At 46.9% G+C, this 15,925-nt stretch overlaps 1 protein-coding gene across 4 annotated transcripts; it reads right to left on the bottom strand.

The window, feature by feature from the left end:
- Window positions 1-3,013: 3,013 nt before the first annotated feature.
- Prrg3 (proline rich and Gla domain 3) lies at window positions 3,014-13,462 on the bottom strand. Of its 4 annotated transcripts, none has more exons than XM_031363647.1 (4): window positions 13,353-13,462; window positions 9,715-9,752; window positions 8,923-9,083; window positions 3,014-8,537 (listed from the first exon to the last, which is right to left on the bottom strand). In XM_031363647.1, exons 2-4 carry the CDS (start codon window positions 9,719-9,721, stop codon window positions 8,010-8,012), a joined length of 696 nt encoding a protein of 231 aa, XP_031219507.1. In that variant the 5' UTR covers window positions 9,722-9,752; window positions 13,353-13,462; the 3' UTR covers window positions 3,014-8,009. The 4 variants fall into 4 exon arrangements, with proteins under 4 accessions (XP_031219507.1, XP_031219482.1, XP_031219490.1 ...); XM_031363622.1 differs by lacking the exon at window positions 13,353-13,462 and adding an exon at window positions 12,827-13,256; XM_031363630.1 differs by lacking the exon at window positions 13,353-13,462 and adding an exon at window positions 12,563-12,766.
- Between the last annotated feature and the right edge of the window lie 2,463 nt (window positions 13,463-15,925).

Here is a 15,925-nt window from a genome sequence, read left to right as displayed (position 1 = left end):
ATGAACTAACTAGTACCCTCAGAGCTCCCAGGGTCTAAACCACCAATCAAAGAGTACACATGGTGGGAATCATGGCTCTAGCTGCATATGTAGTAGAGGATGGCCAAGTCAGTCATCAATGGGAGGAGAGGCCCTTGGTCCTGTGAAGTTCTATGCCCCAGTGTAGGGGAATGCCAGGGCCAGGAAGCAGGAGAGGGTGGGGTGGTGAGCAGGGTGAGGTGCAAGGGATCAGGGTTTGTTTGGTTTTTTTTCCCAGAGGGGAAACCTGGAAAGGAGATATCATTTGAAATGTAAATAAAGAAAATATCTAATTAAAAAAAAACCTTATCATTACAATATCAATATAATATTATAATATTTCTCTTTGTCCCCTCCAGCTGCTGTCTCTTGTCAGGATAGTTGCAAAAGCCTGGCCTACCTACCTGGCCATTTGCAGTATTGTTTGTTTGGCTTGTCTGTTTGTCTTTTAAATCTTCTCCAGCCCATTCTCCATCTAGCAGATAAGAGTTCACCTAGACAGGTCTTCTTGCTCTTGAAAGCACCTCCCATCATTATTAGGGCAGAGCCATGCTCAACATGGCCTAAATGGCTTTGCACCTCATCTTGTACAGTACTTTCCCTCATGCAACCCTGGCATCCCACTTCCTCAACAACAGTATGGGCTTGCTAGACCCTGGAGTTTTTCATATATTATCCTTCTGCCATTTACTTCACTCACATATTCTCTGTCTCAATGATGTCTAATAATTATTTGAGCTGGCCATGATGTCCTCAAGAAGACTTTCTCATAGAGCATCCATACCCAGCCCTGATGGTCTTCTCTACATTCCAAGTTCAATGTATTTTCTAATTATGGATTTTTATGTCCCACTTCCAGCAGTATTTAGTGCTGATGGTGGCTGGGACCTGGCATGCTACACTATACACCTTCTGGAACTTCAAAGCCTAGCTTGCTGATGTTCTAACCTTTATGTACAAGCAGAAGCCAGAAAAGGGTGACAGTATCAGATCCCCTGGAACTGGAGGTACAGATGGTTGTGAACCACCATGTGGGTGCTGGGACCTGGACCTGCACCCTTTGGAAGAGCAACCAGTGTTCTTAACTGCTAAGCCATCTCTCTAGCCCCATGATATTCATCAATGTAATTCACTATATAAACAAACTCAAAGATAAAAACCATATGATCATCTCATTAGATGCTGAGAAAAGTCTTGGAAAGATCAGGAATTCAAGGCCCATACCTAAACATAGTAAAAGCAATATACAGCAAACCAGTAGCCAACATCAAACTAAACGGAGAGAAACTTGAAGTAATCCCACCAAAATCAGACAAGGCTGCCCACTCTCTCCTTACCCACTCAATATTGTACTTGAAGTCCTAGGAAGTCACTCTTATTGAAGTTCCTACACTTGTGATTCTTGAACAGTATTTGTCATCTAGAAAACTCATTGGGGGTCCTTTTGTTTTTTCTTTAGGTGTTAGACTCCCACATTATATCTCAGGAGGAGCCCAAGGAAAAGAAATCATTCTGAAGCTCTCTTCCTTTTCCAGCATTACTAGCCCATGGGGACCCTAGGTAGTTGTTCAGAATGTGTCCACCAGTATCAGGAAAGCAATAGTTCCAAAGTCTAATTTGAAAGTGGCCAGATAGACACAGCTTTGACAATATTAAAGAGAATCCATGATATTCACCCTACTGCTTTTTATGGAGTGTGTGTGGTATGCTCAAGTTTGGGGGAGGGGGAAGCACAAAGGCTCCCTTTGTCATGGGTGGAGTGTTCTGGACTGAACAGTACCCCCAATTCACATGTTGATTTACAACATTAGAAGTTAAGATCTTGCAAGTGATAAATTGGACAAAATTAACTCTTTAAGGTGCTCCTGAGCCTGTGTGACTGGTCCTTTTAAAGAGATTAGAAAACAGATAAGCACAGAAAGACCAGGTGGAGACACAGGGAGAAGGGAGATAGGCCCTAGAAGGATCGAACTTGGCAGGGATGTTGATCTTAACTTCTAATCTCCAGAACTGAGAGGAAATAAGTTTTCGTATAAATCACCAGACTCTGCAGGTTTGGGATGGCAGCCCTAGAAAGCTAAGTCATGGCACTGAGACTTTAATTAGAAAGCATAACTAGTTACCACATTTGCTTTTAATTGAATGCTTACTGTAAGCCAAGCACTACGTTGGGCTGGAGAGAAGTGGAAAAGATGTTTTACATTGTTCCTGCACTTCTGGGGTTAATAGTAGAACAAGAAAGGCAGGGATATGCTGAAGTAATGGACAATCAACATGAAAGCCAAACTCAGTCCTTACTCTGAGGGGGGCCCTACAGTGCCATTGGAATAGCATGAGATAAGATAATTGAGGAAAGATTTACAATCATGAGATGAGCCTAGCACCTACTCCCCACAAGTCCTTGGTCAAATGGCATGCCCAATCAGGCTATGCTTTCCTTGGGTTTGAAATAAGAGTTGATTATAAAGCCTGTGTCTTGTGAGGACTGGTTCTGTTCACACAGGTACAGGACATATCATAAATTAGGTATTCAATAATTTCTGGCTGTGATAGTTTAGAAATGGCCCATGCACCCTCCTCACTATGGACACTTGAGAAGTCCAGGGCCTCTTGGTGTATTAGGTTCCCTGCAGGTGCTAGCCTACAGCCCTAAAGTACTTATCTTTGGGAAGAGTGCCTAGAGCTTCAAAATTTGAACCCAGTCTTCACTTAACCAGGGATCTGGTGACTAGGAAGTTTCTAAACAAGATCTGTGACAGATCTTATTAACCTCATCCCACAGGGGGATGGGTCAGAAGATCATATTACACCCTGTAAGCACTAACTTCAGGATCTAGACTATCTCTGCTTCCGACCGCCTCCTAAACTAGTTTGGGCTGTTTCCATATCTTTTCAATCTGACTTTGGATTCCACAAGTTTGACCACCAGACTTCCACACTCTGCAAAATATGGGTAGTCGTCTAGGATCTATGATCAACCAGGACAAGGTACAAGTGGATGCCATATGATCTTTATTTTTAATCATTATTTTCTTATACAGAAAGAGACAAAAGTTAACAGCTAAACTCAACACTTGTGAAAAGGGAGCCAGAAAGCGTGCGTGACAAAAGTCAGAAGCAAGTTGCTTTGTTTCTTGCCCCCAGGCCCCATTTGAAATCCCAACATATGACTAAATGTACATATGCCCCAGCTGACATCAGTCAACGCATGAATATGAGCACAGTTTCAAATGGTACCAAAATTAATCCATTTCACAGTTATCATTTCTAGAAGCTCGGGATTGCCACTGTCACAAATTCACAATGACAGAGTGAAATAGCAGGTGGATTCAGGCCTGGGAAAACGGCATCAGAGAGGCAAGACAGGTTGGGTGGCAAAAAGCAGCTGGAGGGTTGGTCCCAATCCTAGATATCAGTCTTTATACTCGCTGGGGGCTGGAGAAGGACAGGCATGTTCAGCAGTCAGATAGCAGTATAGTGAAAAAACTGTTGAGGCATGGAGCCAAGGGCGTGTGCTATTTGGAGATCTTTGCCACAGAAATTCTTGCTAGAGATTCTCCTTTCACAGCCTGAGAAAGGAGACACTCTAAAGTTTGAAGACTTGGGAGTAAATGAGAGCAGGCAGTCTGTTAGTGCAACGTCTGTTTTACAGAGCATGTACAAAGACACGTACTTGTATTTAAATTGCAGTCAAGATCACAAACGAATTTAATCACACGATAAATACAGACATGGAGTGAAAGGCTGCAACATCTAACATCCTCACAATGGAGAGAGAACAAGGGATCGCCCTGCACAGAAAGAGCCTTACACACAAGAACCGCTAAACTCCAAACTGAAGGCACAATGAAGGGATCCTTGGTACCTCGAGCATTTCCTTTACAAAGGGTACCCATTTTAAAAAGAATTCCTTTTATACAGATGAAGACTGAATGAAGGGAAGACACTTTCAAATATTTTTAAATAGCAAGAATAACAGTTACTGTGAATTATCTCAAATTTGGATTTCCTCTAAATTCTGAATTACTGTGTTCAAATTAATGGGCTTTTACAGTAGTTGGAAGCAGTTTGATTGCAGCAGTCTAAAATTAGCTAATTATACTGATTAGTATTAGGAGATTTCAGTGTGGAAGATGTGACTGTTTTGGAATCGGTGATGCCTGTGAATGGAGCTTCAGCACTTGTCAGGCTGAAAAGCAGCCTGGCCCAGCAGCTCAGGATTGACTGAGCAGACACACAGTCAGAGAACACATTCTGTTCCAAAGACACTGTCCTGGCAACTCAGCCTCTCTCCACCACCTTCCTCTCACTTGAACTAAAAGACAATCTAGTGGTAATGTTGGTTTTTTTTTTTTCTTGTTTTTCTCATGGGATGCCATTTGCTTGTCAAAAGATCTGTCAACTCTGTCTGGAATCTGGGGAGTTACCATCCAGTGGGAGAGAGGAAGCATCTGGCTCTAAATGCTTAAAACAAAAAACACTGCTGTCCCTAATCCCTAATGTTTGGACTACCAAAAGGACAATATCTAAACAATTGGGCAGATGCTTGTTTGCTGGAGCACCCTAAAGAATTCACACTAATGGCAGTGGAATTGGCAAGTAGCAGAGGAGGCCTCAGTTTCCTGGGTGGAACTGCTCAGCCAGGGCGCAACACAGCTGTGCAGGGGTATGCACATGCCAGGCACCTGTGCGCCCCACTCTTTCTCTTGTGCTTTCATTTTGAAAATCCAAAGTGATGGGCAGTCTAGGAGGGGACAGACAGGGTTGCCATTCTTGTTTAAAAAGTCTTAAAAAGGTTTTGGTTGAAAACAAGTGACAGTCATATTTTAAAGCCTTTTCATTTTTAGTGAAAAGTATCTAAGTGACTAGCCTCACCATTCTCAAAGTCAATAGTCACACATCTATACACACACACAAACACACACACATGGCCACAAGCACACACACACACACGCATTCATTCTCTGTCTCTGTCTCTCTCTCACACAGATTCATTCTATGCCTCTGACTCTGCCTCTCTCTCTGACTCTGTCTCTCTCTCTGTCTCTGTCTCTCTGTCTCTGTCTCTCTCTCCCTCTCACACACACACACAGACACACACACACACATAGGAGTGCTCACATTTCCTTTAGTTGCTGACATCTACAAAGATAGGAGCTGAAGCAGGGGGCACGGTGTCCAAAAGACATGTGAGTGGGGGGGTCCCACAGAATTTAGGCCCCACAAGATGAAGACAGACTTCTCTTCAGAGCATGTCTCTCCTAAGACAAATAGAATCACATACCAGCTATCATTTCATAGAAGCAATGAGAAAAGACAACGTGCCCACATGTTAGCATTACATCAAATCAATGTCTACACAAAGACAGAGTTTGAAAAGTTATGTACAGGGCATTCATAAAAGCCAAGTGTGCACCTTGAGGAATTATGTCCATTAGATAAATACTATTCTGTGAAAACCATTGCAGAGGCCTTGGCACAAGTCACCTGGAAGAGCTCTGTGAAGCACCTGACCTACAATGCACAGGCCACATCCAAGGAGCTGCTTCTCACTTACCCTGCATCCAGTTTTCAGCCTCTGGCAGCCTCCTCTCTAGAGGTCTTGGGAGTCAGCTTCCTGCTCTTACCTCCACATCCCTAGCCTCTAGCTGTCAGGCAGCTCAACAGGAAAACCTCAACACAAGCCAAAGGCAGTGGCATTCCTTGACATACTCTCTGTGGTCCTGGTCAGTGGAGCCTATGCCTGACTCTCTGCTAGCTGGGGGAGGAGTCACATTGGTATAAGTCTGTTTTCATGTATCCAAGGTCACAAAATGCTGGGAGATGCTAGGCTGGCCCCAGAGCTTTCACCTTCCCCAGAATCTCCAACATGTCTAGATGAGACTGATAGCAATCTCTACCATGAGAAAAGCAGGAGATTTCTGAGCCCCAAATCTCTCCATGCAGAAAGGCAATACTAGAAGACCAATGGAGTGAAAGAATAAAAGGAAAATGGGAAGAAAGAAAAGGGAAGAGTGAAGACACAAGGAATGAAAGCAGGAAGTGACAGAGGAAGGAGGTCGACGTGGAGGGAAAGGGGAGGAGACCGGGGAGAGAGGTAGGCCCGCGAAGGGTCAAATGCAAAGAGATTGGCTCCTCAGGTTCGCACTCAACATCAGAGGCATTGGAAACCCTCTGCTAGAACCAGTCCCTTACAGCTACTACTTATTTCTAAAAGAATCTTGCTATGGGCAAAGTTCACTGGTTCCATGGTGCTTCAAGCACTTCACAAGCATCAGCTCCATCAGCCTCTAATGGGCTGGTGAGGTAGGGGAGCCACGGGATTGAGTTATCCAAGCTGGCAGCCTCACTGGAGTAAGAACATTAGCTTGACTAGAAACACACCCCTGGGAATGTTCCTAGCACTGGATTAGCCTCTAGAAGTCATCTGGGGCTTCAAGACAGAGCTGCATTCAAGGAATGTGTCTCAGTATCTGCCTTGGAGGGCTGTTTAGACAGAAGGAAACTTGTCAACTCTGTGGGTTGGAAACCACTGCAGTTGCCAGAAGACCCACGCTATGCACTCTTTTTGGGCCCCACAAAAATGTGCTACATATTTTAAAGCACCACAAAGGAAGAATGATTTGGCATAGAGGCCAGGAGAATACAGCTGGGGCGGGTAGAGATGGTATCAATGGTGTCTTTGATTTTATCACTGACAGTTAAAGAGCAAGTCACCTCTGCCCAATGTCTTCCAAAGCCTCACTGAAAACAGACCAGCCCCTGGCCATGGCAAAGCAAAGCCCAGGCAGGCTTTAGACCCCAGGTCATAGGTTCCCCCACTAGGAAAAATTTTAAGACACACTTCGGGAACTTCTCCCTGTAAGGGCACCATCATTAGGAGAAATCACAATCTAAAGTTCAAGTTCAATGCACCTATTTACAAAAAAAGGAAGTATCCTAAAACTTCAAAGCTAGATAACATAGTGCCAAGGAGGTGGAGCTCATGGTTTTAACTATCCTATGGATTAATCAACCCCACAAAGGAAGAATCTTGAGCTCTCTGTGCCAGTCTGTAACAGCCAACTTCATGAAGGAAGGGGTTATCAATTTCCCTACAACAGAGTACTCCAAGGCTACACCTGGGCTAATGCTAGTGGGCAGTGGTTAAACACAGATGGTACACATCAGAAACAAGATGGCAGAGTTCAAGTGGGCCCCTTGATTGGTCTGGAAAAAGGAGCTCTGCCACACAGGCCAAGTTGCTCTCCACATAGATTTCACCCTGACCAGGAGCATAGGGTTGGTTGGGTGTTGGAGGAAGGCTGTGCCAAGGTCTGTTCAATTGATGTCTTTTGGAGGGTACAGATGGTTTTCATCTGTGGTTCATTATTTGTTATGACTTGTGTTTTGTTTGTAGTTCAATTGTTATTTCTGCCCTCATAATATAAGTGAGAACAGGAAGGATGGAACTGTTGAGAAAAGAGGAACTATAGGGCTGTTGTGACCTCCTCACCTGTATGGCCTAGGTCCCCAGATGGACAGGGGTCCTCAGACAGACCCACAGCCTCAGAGGATGAGTTTGTGGTCATTCTAATCACAATCAATGCTATGGGATGGTTCCTTTGGCATAAGAGAAGCCAGTCCCTAATGAGAGGGCAGGATAGTGGGGACTTGGTGGCAGGGGGGAGGTCTGGAAGAGCTGGACTCTCAGGTCTGTAGTTCTTCCCAGGGGGTTCATGCACTTGTCCTATGTCTTCCCCGACCCCCTGACGCACACACCCATTCCCCCCCTCTTTCACACACACACACACACACACACACACACACACACACACACACACACACACCAACTGTCTCTACCAACTGACTTCATACAAATCCACAATTAGGGAATTATTTGGCAACAAGGAGGCTAAGGCTGTTTTGTGGTGGCACAGTCTTTCAGAAGTCCAAAAGGAAGCAGGCTACCTCTGGCAGAGGCTTTTATACAGGCCACAGCCTGTGCTTAGCTACTTGTCTGCACTGGGGCTGGCTGCCACAATCTCTTCATACTTTGGGGGAGGGTCACTGTAAGAGACACTGGCCTCCTCACTGATGCCCTCCTGGGGTGCAGTCACCTCCTCATAAGAAGGGGGAGGAGTAGCACTGGATAGTCTGGAGAGAGAGAGCTCAGGGAGGTAGAGGGTACTCTCCAGCCTGACAGTGGTTCTGCTTCCCCGACTGGGCCCCAGAACTATCTGTGGGTTATTTCCTGCCTCACGGTGCCCGGAGGACTCTCCCTGGCTATGCACAGTACCTCTGTACACCATGACTCGGGGGAGGTTGTGCCCAGCCCGACTGGCTAGGTATCGGTTCTGAGCATAGGAGGGGTGGTGACGAGTTGCTTTCTGCAGTTGGCACCTCCAGATGATAAACAAGGCGATGACAATCAGCAAGACTACCCCCAGAAGGGGCACCACCACATACATGGCATCTGAACTCTGTGAGGGGTCTCGGACTGAGTAGACTGCATTTGGGTATCCCTTCCAGAACTCCATCTGCAAAAGAAGAAGGGCCACTCAATCATGAGGAAGACAAACGCCAGGCAATGCTCACCTAACATCCATGTGTTAGACATCTGAGGCCTCCAGCAAGTCCTGTACCAAGGACAGGCTTGTGACTCCTTCTCCACCCTGAGCCATCTTACTGGACAAAGAGAGTTCGAAGAGAGTCTAGTGAATCCACCAAGTTTGAGAAACAAAGCTCCCCAGCTGAAGAAGTCCACATGAATCATGCAACTGACCTACAGGTGCACCCCAGCATTCCTTTTGGGCTCCAACAGGCAGGAGGTAGGCTAGGGTGGTAGTCTTGCCTTGTTTCAGACCTGTTCTCATTCCCAAGATCGTACCTCCTCCCAGAACCCAACCCCAGGGTAGTACATGCCGTTTTCTCTTTGTTCTCAAATACTTCCTTGACCTCTTCATAACTGCAGATCTCTTCCATGCACTCCCGCTCAATGGTGCCCTGACGTAGCTCTTCCAGGAACTCATTGGCACGAGGGAACCGTTTCAGGACTGCATGGGCATTTTTTGCTTCTAGAAACACTGAGGAGAGAACCACAGTGAAGCAATTCAGTCCCTACAAACCAGACTGGCCCAATAATGAAGGGAAAGAGGGCAAATCCTGTAGGCCTAAATCCAGGACTCTAAGCAAATAGCTGGGAAGACTAGCTTTCCATGATGCTGTGCTCTCCAGCAGAAGCTCAGGATCATAACATGGCCAAGGTCCATACAAATGAAAATGAGACCCAAATAAGATGGAACTTCCGGTGAAACCGGAAGAAGGACCAGTAAGAATTCTATGTATTCTAGTCTTGGATAGGAAACATCCAGTAGCTTCTGTATCTTTCTGGAAAACGGAAAGCCAGAAATCTTACCATGAGAGCTCTTCCTTTTCCAAGCTGCCACTGGTGGGTCTGAAATAAGGCATGAGCTATGACTTTGGAGGATGAAAGCAATTACCAACGGTAAGACTGCTTACTCCCTCCTCACAGTAAGTGATGCCCCTCTATGCCCAAGCTGAGAGGTCTGGCCTGCAAGTCCTCTTTCCAATGATCCATGAGCTATTGCATTAGTGTACCCCAGAATCACTCAAGGAGAGAAAAGCTGAAAAGATGAATGTGTTCCTTTTGTATGAGCCTGCCCAACTCAGATTGGTCCAGAAACATTCACTTACCAGCCATGATGCTTCCTCAGCTCCAGTGTCTCACTTGCCTGTCAAGGGAGAAAAGAAAGTCATGGTGAAACCTTCTGGGGTCTGGAATGTGACCTCCCACCAACCTGGCTAAAAGATCAAAGCAGCATCCCATGAGGAACAGCACCCTCATATAGCCACTCCTAACCCCTGCTGCTTCTGCTTTGTTCCAATAAACCTTCTCCAGAGCTCTCCAAAGCCCAGGAGAGCCTTGTTCTCAAACATACAACATACACACACATACACATACACACACACTCAGACTCACACACTCAGACTCACTCACACACACTCAGACACTCACACACACTCACACTCTCTCACACTCACACACACACACACACACACACACACACACACACACATACACTCCTGTGAGTCTCAAAGGAAAGCATCTCTGATCTAACACTCCCTATCCCTTCAATGAATCTTTGTCCCTTCAGAATGGAAAGGACCCCAGAGACAGATGAGAAATCAAGCCCAAATATGGGAGTTAAGTAAAGACAAAGTTAAGCAAATTGAACCCAGACAGAGACAAGATCTGGAATTGAACTTGATGGTGAAGATGAGTCCCAGATACCTCCAGAGATGAAAATATTCATTGAATACCAAACTTAATGCAGCAACAACAGCCATCTCAAATATCCCTGCCTAGCTGAGACTGACCTACAGTAATCTATGGATATTTGTTGTTCAGGGTTAGACCCCACTGTGTACAACATAGACATAGTCTTACACTCCCTGATCCAATCCACTGCGCCCAAACTCAGGCAATCTGCTCAGCTCACTTTCCCCAGAAAGAGAGAGATGTTTGAACTTCTCTGGAGGCATGCACATCCTTTATCTTAGCATTAAAGACTACTGCAGCAGAAAACCTTGGTAAAAATATTTAAAAGATCAACATGAAGGCACAGGTCTGGGGGTATACCTTGTTCATACAGCATATCTAAGAATGTGGGTTTGTTTTTCAGGATCACAACTCACAAATAAATAAGTATAACACAATACAATAAATCTGCAATGGTAACATAGAGGAGAGGCCTCTATCCAGAAGTACCGTCATAAAGCCTTTTTCTGCTAACATAATCCTACTCTCCCACCCATACAAATATTCATACATATTCAGAAGCACTGTCTAAACCATCAACATGTGGGAGCAATCACCTCTCAGGTCCCCTCCCCAAGCATAAGCTCATGTTTTATGACTAATGGGTTGTGAGACACAGGAGCTTTGTAACCCATTATGCTACCCTTTTTGCCTAGGCTGCCAGGAAGTTCAGTGTTAACACTGATGGCCAAATACAAATGCTCTAGAAGTCCAGCTGTTATGCACATATACTTTTCTCTCCATAACTTGGTACAGTATTCTATTTATTCTTCCAGAGTGTATTCCTATTGTGTGTTTAATACATGTCTTCTACTCTAGAAAATAAGGATAAAAATCAAGAATAAATTTTAAATGATGGGGAAAGTAACCGATCTAACAGGCATCTGTACTATCATTGTATCATGTTCTCTTTAGAACAGATGGAAAAATACCAACAGACCACTATATACCTCAAGTTTATAACAAATAACAAAAAGAGTACTATCAAAAAACCTATGGTGTCCATATGATGAGGGTGCACGGAGAATTGGATTAGGGACAGGGTGTTTTGGTTAAAGAAAAATAAAGCTGTCACATCAGAGTTTGAAAAAAATGAGCAAAGCTTTCACTAATTAGAAAGCAAACACATCCCATTGCTTACTAAAGTGAACTTCAGAGTTATCAAAAAATTTTACATGGAAAAATTATATAAGAATTTTACATACAGCCATCTTTGGTCCCAAACTAACACTGGACTTCCGTGCATTCATACGCACCTACACCATAGCCCCAAGTTTGTGTTATCCTGGCCTGGAAAAGTCATTAGTTCATTCTGAGCCTCAAAGAAGCCAGGATCTCCCCCAAACAGTTCACAAGCCATCGACACCCTATTAGCAATTCTGTAGCCACTGTCACTACTGCTGCTGTTGCTGCTATGAGGGCTTCTCCCCCTCCCTCCCCAAAATGTAGTGCCTGCTTCTTCCCCTATAATACACCATCAATAGGCAGTTACTATGGCAACAGTGAGGAAGCATGAGGGTTTCATGACAGAAAATGCAGCTGCAGTCACGCATGTATATGTCCCTCCAGCCCCTGGTGGATACTGTACAGCTGACTATAGGCTGAAAGAATTTTTAACCCACTCCCCACAGGAACACAGCTGAATCCTGATATTCTAGAAAGGAAGGAAGGCAGAGAATTGGCCATCACAAAGACTTTCCTTAACCCCACCCCAGGCTGAGGCCTCTGAATCCCAGTTCTCTGGGTCAAAACTCCCAAAGTACCTCCCTTAGGGACTGGTGGCCCCATTGAGCACCTGGCTTACTAAGACCTGGCCTCCAAAGCCACTTCTCCAAATCCTAGCCCCTGTGATTTCCATCACTCAGAACTGCTCGCCAGGAAAGGGTTCTGCGATTTCCAAATCTCGTGATTCATCAATCCACCACAGGCAACTCCCAAATTGTGCTTCAACTCAAACTCTGGGGTCTCTTGTCCCCTTCCACTCATGCCGGCCCTAAAAGGGCCTGGCTTCACCCACCTTCTCTGGACACCAGCGCCCTTGTGAAGAACTCCTGCTTCTGGCCCAGCAACACTATTCTCCTGGGATCTACTCAAGAATCCAAACACCTTGGCCGGCTTGACCTCCAAATCTTCCCTCCCCAACAGTGCCCGGCTCCCAGCTTAGTGGCCCTGAACACCAAACCGTGTCCTCGGGGTTGGGGGCATCCAACCAAATGGCCTCACCGTTCTCCGGGCCCAGGAGGCAGCCGCCCTGTTTGCGCACGCAGCCTGCCACCCCTCTGCTGCTCCTCTTCGAGCAGGGCCCCTGTCCCCGCCCACCTGCTCCGGGTCGGCCAAGCCCCCGGCCCATCCCAGCGGTCTCCTCCCCTGGTCCCTCCCTGTCCCGCTTCCCTCCCACCGCCCCTGGCGCCCCGTCGCCAGGCCCAGGCTAAAGAGCGCCTGGAGCCCCCGCCCCTATCAGCCAGGCGCGCAGGCCTTGCCCATTACCTCGGCACCCCCTGCCTGCCCCTGTTCTCCTCTGGGGTCTCCGTCAGACCCTCCCCCCGCACTCTGCCGAGCCAGTTCTGCCCTCGCGCCCCGTGCCTGGCGTGCCACTCTCGAGCGCCAAAACCTCCTTGCCCTGATAGCCAGGCCGCAATTGTCGCGCTGCACCGCGCACCAGGCCTCCAGGCCAGGAGAGGAAGGAGGGGTGGGCCCGGCTGAAGCGACCTAGGGCTTAGGTGGGGAAGGCCAGCAAGATGGGCCGAGGGTCGGTGGCGCGCACCAAGTACTGCGCGCCCGCGCCCAACTCCGCCGGCGCCGCCCCTGACTGCGCCGGTGCTGCTGGGGGGCGGGGCCTGACCGGCGGGCCTGGGGCTCCCTAGGGACCCCTGGACCCCACCCTGGCCCAGAGGTGACTCGTGGCGCAAGCCCTGCGAAGATCGGGCTCTGTAGGTGCCGCATCAAGGCCCGCATTCCAGGCGTCTTGGAGCCACAGAGTCAGACCTGCCTCCTGGGCCCCACCCAGACTCACCTGCCATTCCAGCCAGCCTGGCCTGGGTGCCTGCTGAGAATAGAGGGGCTCGTGACAGTAGGGCCAGGCCGCCTTATGAGGCTCCTCCGCCCGAGTAGAGGCCCTGCTCCTTCTGCCAATGACTGAGTGACCTTGGTTTCCTCACTTACATCCCCCACCCTGCCTGAGAATTGCAGGCTTTTCTCTTGTGAAATCCGAGAAATGGGGAGAATCCTGCTTTCCCACCACCACCCCTACCGTTCTGCAGCCAAAAGGAGAAGAAAATGGGCACCCCTGGAAAGAAGCAGAAGGAAAAAAGAAGATGCAAGCTCGTAGGCCTGCAAAGAGTGTTGGGTGGAATGCTCAGTCTGTGGGAGGTTCAGCCTGGCTAAAGAAAGCTCTGGTAGGAGAGAAGGATTATTCTAGGAATTGAGGTTGGACCATAGAGAGAGGCAAGATGATTAGGGACTGGGTCTTGGGAAGCATAGGAAGTGCCCAGTGTGCCATACTGGGTTAACAGAGAAGGCTCTTTTCAGCACAGCCCTGTGCTTAGGGTTGCCATCCTCCCTCCGGTAGGCACTAATGGGAATGGGCCAGAATAGGTCCAAGAAAATGAGACCGGGTGGAAAGAGGTCCTGGGGTCCCCGTAGCTCTAGCTTCCAGGGCTGATTCTTTGTTGCCCCTGGACCTACACTTCTCTCTTTTTTTGACATACCTCATTGTTCTTCATCTGCCCCATGGACTCAGAGGCCTCTCTTTTCCTTTTCCTAAGTTACAGGAGCCGCCTTTGCCGGTGAGAGAGCCTCTGTAACCTTTGGCCCTTGGAAAGCCAAGTCAGCAATGACCATGGGCAGGTTGCATGAAGAAAGATAAGATACCATGTGGATGAGAACACCTTTGGTTGGTGCAAACAATTGTGTAGATGTTCTGGCTGGATGTTAAGAGTTGGATGGAGTCGTGGTCAGTGGGGGTAGTTTCAGACCATCAGCATGCTCCTGGGCTGATTTCAACCACAGGCCCTTGGGTACACAACCCCCAAAGAAGGTGACAGAGTGGAGTGTACTTACGTGCACAAAACAGTATGTGATATCTACTGTCCTCCCAGCACCTGCACTTGAGCTGCTTGCTCCAGCAACACAAGCGTACTTTCTAGTTCCTTCTCCACTCATATGCCTTTCCTCCCACTATGGGTCAGGGCACGTTGTCATTCTGCCTACACAGTACCAATGAGATCTGTACTGTGAGGTCTTGCAAGGCCTTCCACCACTTCCCAGGCTGACCATTCCATTCTTAACATTATCTACAGGGACTGGAAGCATTGGGGCCTCTGTGCTTGGTAAGGGAGGGGAAGGAGGACAAGCAGGACCTCAAGAGCAGAGCCTTGATCCACCTCTTGGCAGAACCACACATTTATTGCTCTTTGATCTTCAGCAAGTCAGTTGGAATATCTGTGCCTCAGTTTGCTTATCTGCCAAGACTAAGCATGCCTGCTCAATGTGTTGTTCAGAGGATCATTGAGATGAGCAGTTAAAACTTACCTGGTGTTTACAAATGAGATTAAGACATGGTAACTCTGGCTTGCATTCTGTGCATTGGTGCCTCCTTTCTCTTGGAACCAGGGACCATGTATCTTCCTATATCACTCGCATCCAGCACAGAGGCTCACCCACAACATGTGTTTACTAAATCCCAGTAGATCAGAAGTAGTGAGCTAGAGTCAAGGTTCACTATAAAATCACCACCATGAGATTGGACCTGCTTCCTCCCTCTGCCAGCCTTGAGTACCCTGTCCTTCCCTGTCCTTCATTTTCACCAATCCCATTCCCTCCTCTCACCAGTTTTTCTCTCCATTACCCCACTTTGCATTTTGTCTTATACCTATTTACAGCTACATTACATTAATTATTTTCCTGACTCCCATTCATCAAAATTGAACTCTTCTGTGAGTCTTCCTGCCCATCCTTTCCAAGCCTTCCTTCACCCTCAAGTCAAAGCACTGATCTTAACTCTATTTTCTCTGCACATTCTTCACCCTCTACACAGTACAGACTGGTTAGATTGTAGTCTCAATTGTGCCCTTCATTCCTTACATGGCTGCCCTTGCCTCACTACTTCAGGCAGTGACTATATTTGGAAACCATGTCTTTAATGATGAAACTGAGGTAAAATGAGGAATTTGGGGTGGGCACTAGTGCAGTATAACTAGGATCCTGATTAAAAGGAACAACTTAGACACAATCACACAGAAAATGATCATTCGAGGACACTGTAGTCAGCCATCTATAAGCCAAGGAGAGAGATATCAAAAAGGAACCAACCTTGCCAACATCTTTAACTACATTTTCCATCTTTGAAACTGAAAAAAAATTTCTATTCTCATCGCTGTACTTAGGGGCTTTTCTCTGATATCCTAAAGCCATATATTCTTTATTCAGTGATGTTATATGCCAGGTGCTATCCAGGACCTAAGAATACAGATGACAGTGAGCTAACCATACATGAGGACTTCAAGGTCATTATACAAGCCCCTCTGCAGTATTTCAAATATGTAGGATAGTGAGTGATGACTGGTTCAATGGAAAAATTTAAGCACA

Source organism: Mastomys coucha, chromosome X, assembly GCF_008632895.1.
Source record: "Mastomys coucha isolate ucsf_1 chromosome X, UCSF_Mcou_1, whole genome shotgun sequence".
Taxonomy (NCBI): Eukaryota; Metazoa; Chordata; class Mammalia; order Rodentia; family Muridae; genus Mastomys; species Mastomys coucha.
The sequence above is the reverse complement of the archived record's forward strand: the minus strand, read 5'-3'. Positions and strand labels throughout refer to the sequence as shown.